Raw genomic sequence first — 10,651 nt, 5'->3', positions numbered from 1 at the left:
CCCCGCCCCCGCCCTCCCCCCCAGCACGCCGAGGCCGTTCGGAACAATCGCTTTTATTGGGCACCGCGCCGCCGGGGGGGGCGGGGCGACAGGCGGACCCGCCCCCGGCGGCGCCTGTGCGGGCGGTGCCGCGGGTGATGGGCGTGGCCCCGCCCTCAAGCAGTGCTTGTGGCAGCCAGGCCGCCGCCCGGTGGGCGTGCCGGTGGGCGTGGCGTCGGGGGAGGCCCCGCCCTCAGCGGCGCTTGTAGAGGCATGGCCGCAGGCGCAGGCCGGGAGCGGCGCGGCCGGGCCGGGGGGGTCCGGTCTTGGCGAACTCCAGCAAGTAGAAAAAGGCGCTGGAGAGGTCCTGGGGCAGAGTGGCCTCAGCGCCCGGACCCCTCCCAGGGCACCCGGACCCCCCTCATTTCCCCCCCCACATCCCTGCGGGCACCACAACCCCACACCCCCCTGCCATCTCCTGCAGGCCCCGGGACCCCCCTACCCCACCCCACACACCAGCTCTTCATTCCCTGCAGGCTCCAGGTCCCCCCCGCCCCCCCCGACCTCCTCCCAGACCACAGCCCCTCTCTGCCCCAAGTCCCCTTAACCCCCATGCCCCCCATCCTGGACCCCCACACCACAGCCCCCAATTCAGACCCCAGCACCACACCCCCTGTGCGCCCTAGACCCTCCTACCCCTAGGCCCCCGCCACACCACAGCCCCTACGTGCCCCAAGTCCCCCACGCTCCAGCATCATGACCTCTGGCATGCCCCTAGTCCCCTTAACTCCCATGCCCCCCATGCTGGAACCCCACAGCACAGACTCCGACCCAGACCACAGGTCCCCCAAACCCCCTTGTGCTGTCACCACCCCCCTGCTCCCTGATGGCACCCGGCCGAGCTGTGCCGCTGGAGCAGGAGGGGTGCTCTCTCCCTGTCAGGGACCACGGGCTCTTTCTCAGGGCCCCCTGGTTCCCGGTGGCCCAGTGCACCCAGCACACCCGAGGACACACCTTGGAGACGCTTCTGAAGCCCAGCTGAGCCATGGCGTTCATGAAGGCTCGGATGTCCTCGAAACGGCTGGCCACCTCCGCCACCATCAGCGTACCTCTGCGAACACCCCGGCCCTGAGCAGCGGCAGCGGCACCTCCCGGGGCACAGCCCGGCACCCCGCTTCCTCCCAGCTCACCCCAATGCCTCCCGCCCGCCGCGCACAGCCCTGCCTACCCCTGCTTCAGCACGCGGTTGGCCTCTTCCAGGATCTCCTGCAGGTTGGTGCCCATCAGTGCCAGGCAGAACACCGCAACGTCCACCGACTCGCCCGCCAAAGGCACCTGCCAGGGACCCCCGCCCCAGGGGGAAGATGGTGACGGTGCTGGGGCAGCCCTCCCACGCCGCGCTGCTCCCCAGGCTCTGGGATTCAACCAAGCATCTTCTCTGGGGAGCCCTGCGGATGGGGGAGCCCCGGTTTTCCGAACAGACGCGTGCTCCCTCTTCGTCACGGGACCCTCAGGATCCCGACCACCCTCTTCCGTTCCCCAGAACTGCCACACCGACCTGTGCGCCCGCAGCCCACCCCCCAAATACCCCAGGGGGGTGCGGGGCACGCCTTGCCGAGGAGGCCCAGCAGAGCTGCCCTCCCTCACCTCGGCCCCCCTACCTTGGCCATGTCGCAGACAGTGACCAGCGGGCTGAGAGGCACCAGGTCGAAGGAGTGAACCTTGTTCCTGACGCTGCTCGCAATCTTGCAGTCGCCGCACCCGAAATCCGCCACCACCAGCGAGGCCGGCCTGGGGTGGTGAGGGGGGGGGGGGGGAAGTGGGGGGCTGAGAACGCCCCGTCCCGCTCGCCCCACCGCTCCTGCGGGTCCCCGCAGCGCGGAGGCAGCCCCGGCTCCCCGGTGCTCCCCGGCTCACCGCCGCCGCAGGTAGCGGATGATGCGCTGAACGGGGTTCTCCGGCCAGCGCCCCACTTGCCGGGCGAAGCCGCGGTGGTAGATCTCGAAGGCTTCGGGGTCGCTCTGGAAGAGCCGTGCCGCCTCCCGGCTGGGCGAGGTGTAGAGCTGCTGGTTGATGTACCGGAACCGGGCGCCCAGCAGCCGCTCCTCCATCCGCGCGCGCAGGGCCGCCGACCGGCCCGGCGGAACCGCTTCCCCGTGGGGCAGCCCCGGGTGGCCCGGCCCCGCGTCCCGCGCCCCGCCAGGTCCCGCCGGGAGCGGCTCGTCCCTCTGCCCGGCTCCCCGCCTCCTCCCGCTCGGCCGCCGCTCCGGTCCCAGCGCCCCGGGCTCCCCCGCCGCGTCTGCGGGCACCGAGAGGGCGGTCAGGCGCTGCCGGGGCTCCCGGCGGGCCTGCAGCCACCGGACGAGCCGGGCAGGGGTACCTGTGTCCAGGCGCTGCTCGTCCGGCGGCGGAGCCGCCCTCCGCCGCCTCCGCCGCTTCCGCGCGGGCTCGCCGTCCCCCGCCGCCCGCCGCCGCTTTCTCGCCGCCGCCGCCGTGGGGGCCTGCGGAGGGCGGCGGGGGGGCGGTCACCTCCCTCCGCGCCCGGGGACCGGCCCGGCTCGCCGTAGCCCCGTGCGCGTCCCCCTTACCGGGCGAGCCCGGGCCCGGGCGGGGTCCCCCGCCCCGTCGTTACACTCCCCCGCGGCCATGGCCCGGCCGCCGCGGGACCGGCCGCTCCGCCCGCGGCCGCCGGGACCCACGTGTGCCCCGCCGGGACCCCCGCGCAGAGTGGCCCCGGCAGCACCCGCGGGGACACAGCGCCCCCCTAGCGGCCGGGAGGCCCGGTAGCCTAGCTGCGCGGGGCGGGGCCGCTGGCGCCCCGCCCCCAGCGCCATCGCCCCGCCTCCGCCCCGGTTCGCTCCGCCCCCAGCCCGCTGCGCCCCGGCGAGTGCCGCCCCCTCCCGGCCTCGAGGCGCCCGGTGCCGCCCACGCTGCGTGCTGACGCTGCCCGGTTCCCGGTTCCCGGTTCCCGCTGCCCGTGGAGCGGGGCCCGGAGCCGGTGCGGCGCGCGGCCCGCAGGGGGCGCTGTCGGCGGCCGGCCCGGGGCGGAGCCCACGCGCTGTCCCGCGCCCGCCGAGCCGCCGCCCTGCGCCGCCGCCGCCGGAGCCGGTAAGGGCGGGCGGGCCGGGGGCTGGGCACCGGGAACCGGGGGCGGAGCGGGGCTGGGGCTGCGGGGTGGCTCGACCAGGGCCGGGCCGGGGTGAGTTTGCGTGGCCCGGGGGGGGCAGGTTTGGGACCGGGACCGGGACCGGGATCGGGACCGGCCTTGGGCTGGGCGATGGGCTGGGGCCGGGCCCGGGGCGGGAAAACGGGGGCCGGTGCCGGGCGGGGTCTGGCTGGCGGCACCCAGGAGCGGCCCGTAGGGACGAGGCAGCGCGGCCGGGCCCGGTGCTGGGCGCCGAGGGGCGGGAGGGGGCTGCGGGGAGGCGCGGGACCCCCCCCCCCCCCCCCCCCCCCAGCCGAGCTTGGGGGTAAGTTTGGGGTCGGGGCGGTGAGGAACGGGGCGTCTTGGGGCTCCGCGGGCAGGGCCAGTGTGGCTCCTTAGCGGGGGGGTGGGGTGGGGGGGTACTGGGCCCCCAGTTTGAGGGGGGGGCAGGGGCTGGGGGCGGCCCGGCAGCGGAGCCGGGACCGGTGTGGGGACAGGCAACAGCGCTGGGCCGGGGCTGGTGGAGGAGGGGGTGGCCGTGACAGTGGGATGCGAATCCCACGGGGCTGCGAGGGGGGTGGGCTGCCACCGGAGTACCCCTGCCCGGGTCCCGCCCCGGGTGTCAGAAATCCATTCTGGGGGGGGGGGGGGGGGGGGGGGGGGGGGCTGGCAGGACCCGCAGGACGTCGGGGCGTAGCTGTGGCTCCTGGCAGCTCGCGGGCGGGGGGGCCCTGTCCTCCGCAGCCGGTGAGCCGGGACCGGCGCTGCCCTGAAGTGCCGGGGCTGATGCTGCTCCCTGCGAGGGTCCCCAGCATCCCTTTGCCCCCCCCCCCGTGGCTGCCCGGAGCTTGCGACACGGGCAGTGGCTGTGCCGGGGGGGGGGCCAGCGGCCCAGTGCGGAGCTGGGGGGGGGGGGGGTCCCGCTGCAGCTGGGCGAGGGCCAGACCCTGAGGGGCACCTGGTTTAAGCCCTCGTGGTTGTGTGTCAGGGGCATCGTGGTGGGTCTGTCCTTGCTCCTGCACCGTGGGCAGCCCCACGTCCCTGCTTGGTGCCACAGACCCCCAGGCACGAAAGTACCTGCCGGGCACGGCCCCACGCTGCTGGGGAGCTCGGGGCAGTGCGCCGCCCTGGGACTCGGCGAGGCTGCTGTTGTCGAGGGGTTAAAAATGGAACCAGGATGCATGTTCATTGCCTGGCTCCGGGCTGGGGTGTCTGTTGGTTGGAGTGGAGAGAGGGGGAGTTCATGGACCTTTGGGGTCGCAGTTTCTTGAGCGTGACGCTGGGCCAGGTTCAGCCAAGCCTGGGTCAGAGCTGGGGATCGGGGGGGGGGGGGGGGGGGGGGGGGGGGGGGGGGGGGGGGATCTATGGAGCTGTGGGATCCCATGCAGGGTGGTGCTGGACCTCCTCCAGCTCTGCTCCCCTCCCAGGAGATCCGGGCACCCAGGTCTGGCTGGGGCTGCAGATAAGCTTGTGGATGCCAGATCTGCTTCCTGCGAGCTGCTGCAGGCACCGTGATGTTGGAGTCAGTCGTGAACTTCCCCTTCAGCTGCGAGCCCAGCTCTGTCCCCAGCCTTCGGCAGTCCCTGGGGTTTTCTGCAGGGCTGCCGAGGAAGGGGCACGAGGCTCCTGCCCTTGCCCCCCCCCCAGGGAGAAGCCCCAGCTGAGGGGCTGCCAGGAGCCGAGGGGCTGCGGGAGGTGAAGTCCAGGTCCTGGGGCTGCATGGGGGAATTGGGGGGGGGCAGGGGGTCCTGCTCCGCAATGGGACCCTGTGTCCTTACGCACCCCTCCCCACAGCGAGAGCCGCGATGGACGACATCTTCACGCAGTGCCGAGAGGGCAACGCGGTGGCCGTGCGTCTCTGGCTCGACAACACCGAGAACGACCTCAACCAGGGGTGAGCCTGGCTGGGCTGGATCCCGCCCCCCCCCCCCCCGGGGGTGTCCCCCGCTCAGCTGCGAGGGTGCTGGGCTGGGGCCGGGGCTCGCTTCCGCTCTCCTCGGTGTCCTGGGGAGGGGGGGTGGGATTCGGCTCCTCCCCGCCGGGAGGAAGTTACGGCATCGCTGAGGCACGAGGGCCGCACATCCTCCGGCCGCCGCCTCTGCTCCCGCCACCAGACGGGACGCGGTTGGGCTGGGGGTGGCTGGGGAGAAGCCCCCGGTCCCCCGGGTTGGCTGGGCGACTGCGTCCCCTGCCCCCTTCTCCTGGGAACACTGCAGCCGGACGTGTGGAAGGCAGGGGCTGGGGTCTAGCAGCAGGGTTGGGAACCATCCCGGGGTCAGGAGCTGTGCGGGGCACTCCTGCCCACCCGACGCACACCCTGCCCGCAGCTCTGCTCCCCGCAGCTCTGCTCCCCGCAGCTCTGCTCCCCGCAGCTCTGCTCCCCGCAGCTCTGCTCCCCGCAGCTCTCCTCCCCGCAGCTCTCCTCCCCGCAGCTCTCCTCCCCGCAGCTCTCCTCCCCGCAGCTCTCCTCCCCGCAGCTCTCCTCCCCGCAGCTCTCCTCCCCGCAGCTCTCCTCCCCGCAGCTCTCCTCCCCGCAGCTCTCCTCCCCGCAGCTCTCCTCCCCGCAGCTCTCCTCCCCGCAGCTCTCCTCCCCGCAGCTCTCCTCCCCGCAGCTCTCCTCCCCGCAGCTCTCCTCCCCGCAGCTCTCCTCCCCGCAGCTCTCCTCCCCGCTCCAGCATCTCCCGCAGGACCGTGCGCTCCGACGCGCTGCCCAACCTCCCCCTCGGGAGCCGGCGCAAGGTTTAGAGCAGACACCTATCCCCCTGGCCTGGGGGGCAGAGCAGGCACTGCTGTCGGCCGCACGCCAGCGATCCCGTGCCAGGCCCTGGCAGCATCTCTCCCGTACTCCTTCTGGACCAAGGGCCTTGCTCTGAATGTGTCTTTCAGCCCCTCCTGGGGGGGGGGGGGGGGGGTCCCAGTTGTCCCACGTGTTGTGCCTGGGGGCTGGCTGGCACTCGCTGAGGCATTTAGGTCCCGGGTGCCTGTGCCGGGGTACCCCTGCCTGCCCTCGGGGGCGGTGCGGGGGGCAGATGGGGTCTGCTGTGCGGGGGATCTGGAGCTGGAGGAGAGCCAGGGATGCAGCAGCCCCCGCCTGCCAGGCCCTAATCTCCTTTTAAGGCCCGGCTGGCCTCCTCCTCCCTTACTTGGCCAGGCACCGGGAGCCAGGGGGGATGGAGGGGGGCGATCCGGCTCTTGCCAGCATCTCTGTGATTCAGCCCTGGAGAAGATGGGATTTGGCCAGGGCCTCTGGGGCCCTCGTGGGGATGGGAGAGAGCGGGAGAACCGCTCAGCCTGTCCCCTTCGCCTCCGCGGGCCCTGTGCGGGCGCGTGGGGTGATGCCCGCCCGGCTGCGGTGCTGCCCGGGCTGGGGGGGGGGGGGGATGGACGCACACACGGTCAGCAGGGCTGCCCTTGCCGTCTCTGCAGGGATGACCACGGCTTCAGCCCCCTGCACTGGGCCTGCCGCGAGGGCCGCTCCAACGTGGTCGACATGCTCATCATGCGGGGAGCGCGCATCAACGTCATGAACCGCGGCGACGACACGCCGCTGCACCTGGCCGCCAGCCACGGCCACCGTGACATCGTGCAGAAGGTGCCTGCCTCCCGTGGCCAGCACCCCCGGCCCCTTCCCCGCCGCCTCCCGGGCCCACGCAGCCCCGTGGCAAACTGAGCCCGTCCGCCCGGGACCCTCTCCCCGCTGCCCCCCTGCCAGCTTCCCTGCTGGGAGCTTGCTGCATCCCCACCTCGGTGTCCCTGAGCGCCTCTGCCCTCCCCACAGAAGCCCCCACCTCGGTGTCCCTGAGCCCCACAGAAGCCCCGCATCCAGCCTCAGCCCCCTCCCCACCGCAGACCTCGCCGGCACCGAGGCAGCGAATGTGCTGCTGGTGGTGCCCCTGCCCTCTCTCAGGGCAGGGTGCTGGGTTGGGGGGAACCTGCTCGAGATTTACGGGGATTATCCCGCCCTTAGCTGATCCAGTTCAAAGCAGACATCAACGCGGTGAACGAGCACGGGAACACGCCTCTGCACTACGCCTGCTTCTGGGGCCACGACCAGGTGGCAGAGGTGAGCGGGAGCACTTGGGCCCAGGCAGGAGTCAAGGGCGAGGGAGGTGGCTAAAAGGGACACGGGGAGGGACGAGGCGGGAGGCTGCGTGTGCACGAAGAGGCTGAGAAAGGGACAGCAATCTGCAGCTGCTCGCTTTCTCCTCCCTCAGGACCTGGTGGGCAACGGGGCCTTGGTCAGCATCGCTAACAAATACGGCGAGACGCCCATTGACAAAGCCAAGACACCGCTGCGGGAGGTCTTGAAAGGTAAAAATTTCTCATCCTGACCCCACAACCTGCTCCTGCGGCAGCCCCGGCGCTCAGCATCAGCGAGCTCTCTGCCTGTGCTGCCAAACTCCTTGTCCTTCTCCAGAGCGCGCCGAGAAGCTGGGCCAGAGCCTCACCAAGATCCCCTACAAGGATACCTTCTGGAAGGGCACGACCCGCACGCGTCCCAGTAAGGATGGAGCCATCCCTCGTGGGGCACGCTGTTAACGGGGCAGAGCACAGCCCTCCTGAACGGCAGGGCAGGCTTCTGGGGAGGGGGCAGCAGCCTGCGCTGCAAATGGCTCGTTTTGGAGGTGGAAATCCCCTCGCTGAAGGTGGCTCCTCACCGGAGGCGTCCCACGGGTACTGCCTCCCTCCACGGTCCCGGGTGGAGGTCGGGAGGAAGGTCCATGCAGCCACAGGCCGCATCTCCTTTTCTTACAGGAAACGGGACGCTTAACAAACTTGCTGGAATCGACTTCAAACAGCTGAGCTTGAGCCAAAAACTCAATGAGAACCAGTCAGGAGAGGTACGTAAGCCTGTTGCACACTCCCCCCCCCCCCCCCCGGGACTGGGTAGCTGTACCCATGCAGACCACTGCTCCCCCCCCCCCCCCAGTCCCTGGCTGGCCACAGAGTGCAGAACTGGGGCACAACTGCTTGGTGGGTTTCCATATCCAGGTGTGGGGCCAGCCCACGCAGAGAGAGGGCACCTGAGCGGGACCGACAGGCCAGGGCTCGCTCTCACGCTTTGTCATAGTCCCTCCACGTCGCTGTGGACCCGTCCGTCCCGTGGGGTCCGTGGGCCCCGCAGCCCTGGGCGAGGGGCTGGGAGGTGCTGGGGGGCCGGGTGTCCCCCTCACAGTGACGGGTCTCCACCTGCAGTTGTGGAAAGGACGCTGGCAAGGCAACGACATTGTCATCAAAATGCTGAAAATCCGGGACTGGACAACTCGGAAGAGCCGAGACTTCAACGAAGAATACCCGAAGCTGCGGTGAGTGCCGACATCCTTCCCCGAGGCAGCGGCGGCTCTCGAGGGCAGGCATTATCTCCAGGGGAGGACGAGAGAGGCGAGAGCCGACCGGATCCGCAGGGTCGGGTGGGAATGCTCCAGAGCAGCACCCGGGGAAGGCAAGGGGGTGGTGGGGAGGCCAGCGCAGAGGGCAGGGGGCCAACGAGGGGTGGTGGGCAGCACCCGCTGTTCTCAGGGCTGTCGCTTCTCTTGCAGGATCTTTTCTCACCCCAACGTGCTCCCGGTGCTGGGCGCCTGCCAGTCCCCACCAGCGCCCCACCCCATCGTCATCAGCCACTGGATGCCCTATGGCTCTCTCTATAACGTGTTACACGAGGGGACAAGTGAGTGCTGATGGGGAGGGGGGGGGTGGCAGGGCCTCGTCTCCCCGTCCTCGAGAAGTTGCTGCTTTGTGCGTTTGGGGGGGGTGGCAGCTGCACCACCCTGGGGCGAGCTCAGGCTCCAGTCTGCGTGCCTGCCCCGCGTGCGGGGTGTCTGCCAGCCCCGTCCCTTCCCACGCGCGCTGCCAGGGACGTAGCGCCCCCGCGCACACTTACCCTTATGCCACCCTCCCTCCCTCCCTCCCTGCAGACTTCGTGGTGGACCAGATACAGGCAGTGAAGTTCGCCTTCGACATCGCCCGGGGCATGGCCTTCCTGCACACGCTGGAGCCCCTCATCCCACGCCACCACCTCAACAGCCGCAGCATCATGGTGAGCGTCCGTGTCGAGCCCTTCCTCCTGCAGAACGGGGCAGGGCAGGCTCCCCGCTGACCACCCCCCCCCCCCCGCCTCTCCCCAGATCGACGAGGACATGACAGCACGGATCAGCATGGCCGATGTGAAATTCTCCTTCCAGTGCCCAGGGAGGATGTACGCACCGGCCTGGGTAGCACCAGAAGGTGAGCACCCAGTAGCTGGGCCCCTCCTGCTGCTCGGCCCCTTCCTCGCCTGCAGCCCCCCCCCCTTCATCCCCCCCCCCCATGCTGGGTTCCCTACAGCCTTGCAGAAGAAGCCGGAGGAAATTAATCGGCGCTCGGCTGACATGTGGAGCTTCGCGGTGCTGCTGTGGGAGCTGGTGACCCGCGAGGTGCCGTTTGCAGACTTGTCCAACATGGAGATTGGCATGAAGGTGAGGGGGGCTGGGCAAAACACACCGGTCCAGACCCGGTCGGCCAGGGAGGGGAGGCAAAGCCCCACCGAGTAGAGCCCACCCATCCTCTGAGGTCCGGGCTCTGCCTGGCTGATGCAGGGCTGGGTCCAGATCTCTGATCCTGCCCTGCTCCCAGGTGGCACTGGAGGGGCTACGTCCAACCATCCCCCCCGGCATATCCCCGCACATCTGCAAGCTGATGAAGATCTGCATGAACGAGGACCCAGCCAAGCGCCCCAAGTTCGACATGATCGTGCCCATCCTGGAGAAGATGCAGGAGAAGTAGAGAGGGAGGTGCCTCCCAGCCACCCGGCGCTGCCATGCTTCCCTCCCCGCCACCCCCCAAGTGCCTTCTTTAACCCCAGAGCCGAGGGGGAGCAGGGAATGCCCCCTCACCCTGAGCCAGCCACGGACACACGGTACAGACAACGCTGCCTTCGCTGGAGCTGCTCTGCAGGCTTCAGCCGCTGTAGCACCAAGTCTACGGCAGCACCTCCATCATCCTCCCTGGCAGCTACGGGCAGAGACTGAGCAGGAGGCCTGGCCCCCGACACCGGGCAGGGGTGGGCTCTGCTCCCTGGGAGGCTGGGACGGGGCTGCGGAGCTGCCCCATCCTCCTCGGCCCCAGGCCCCGAGCAGCTCACCCACCTGAGGGTCTCACGTTAGGCAAAGTCCAGCCCTGGTGCTCTTCCCTACTTAAAGACAGTGGGGTGAAGCTTGCCTGTTGTGCCCAGCACCACCCCAGCTTCGCGCTTCACTTTATCGTTTCCATCCAGGCCACGTGGAAAAGCCGCCAGCATCTGAAATAAAACATTTGTTACGAGAACCGGCTGCTGGTGGAGGGGCGCGTATGTGCACAGGGCGCTGTACGCAGAAGGGGGGGCCAGGACTGAGGCAGGGGCTGCCCCCCAGTCTGCAGAGTCCTAGGCTCGATCTGTGCCTGTACCAAACCTCCTCCGGTGCCAGGAGTGAGGGGAGCCGGTGGGCTAACAGCCCCCTCCTCTCCTGAGAGAAGGGCCCCGGCTCCGGCCGCAGTGCTGTTGGCGCAGAC

At 70.5% G+C, this 10,651-nt stretch overlaps 2 protein-coding genes across 3 annotated transcripts; one reads left to right on the top strand and one right to left on the bottom strand.

Moving 5' to 3' along the window:
• Positions 1–37: 37 nt before the first annotated feature.
• Positions 38–2,697, bottom strand: RRP8 (ribosomal RNA processing 8). The gene is made up of 7 exons (XM_042793479.1): positions 2,568–2,697; positions 2,360–2,480; positions 1,897–2,278; positions 1,641–1,770; positions 1,208–1,314; positions 994–1,090; positions 38–346 (listed from the first exon to the last, which is right to left on the bottom strand). Exons 1-7 carry the CDS (start codon positions 2,625–2,627, stop codon positions 233–235), a joined length of 1,011 nt encoding a protein of 336 aa, XP_042649413.1. The 5' UTR covers positions 2,628–2,697; the 3' UTR covers positions 38–232.
• A 250-nt stretch (positions 2,698–2,947) lies between these two features.
• ILK (integrin linked kinase) lies at positions 2,948–10,426 on the top strand. Of its 2 annotated transcripts, none has more exons than XM_042793461.1 (13): positions 2,948–3,087; positions 4,919–5,018; positions 6,551–6,716; positions 7,092–7,187; positions 7,339–7,435; positions 7,542–7,625; positions 7,880–7,965; positions 8,321–8,430; positions 8,665–8,792; positions 9,040–9,161; positions 9,250–9,349; positions 9,449–9,579; positions 9,737–10,426. In XM_042793461.1, the coding sequence occupies exons 2-13, from the start codon at positions 4,930–4,932 to the stop codon at positions 9,884–9,886; spliced, it is 1,359 nt and encodes a 452-aa protein (XP_042649395.1). In that variant the 5' UTR covers positions 2,948–3,087; positions 4,919–4,929; the 3' UTR covers positions 9,887–10,426. The 2 variants fall into 2 exon arrangements, with proteins under 2 accessions (XP_042649395.1, XP_042649396.1); XM_042793462.1 differs by lacking the exon at positions 2,948–3,087 and adding an exon at positions 3,149–3,178.
• The last annotated feature ends 225 nt before the right edge of the window (positions 10,427–10,651 follow it).

Source organism: Tyto alba, unplaced genomic scaffold (assembly GCF_018691265.1).
Source record: "Tyto alba isolate M040663 unplaced genomic scaffold, T.alba_DEE_v4.0 Super-Scaffold_2, whole genome shotgun sequence".
Classification (NCBI taxonomy): Eukaryota; Metazoa; Chordata; class Aves; order Strigiformes; family Tytonidae; genus Tyto; species Tyto alba.
Note: the sequence above shows the minus strand (reverse complement) of the source record. Positions and strands in the feature narration are given on the sequence as shown.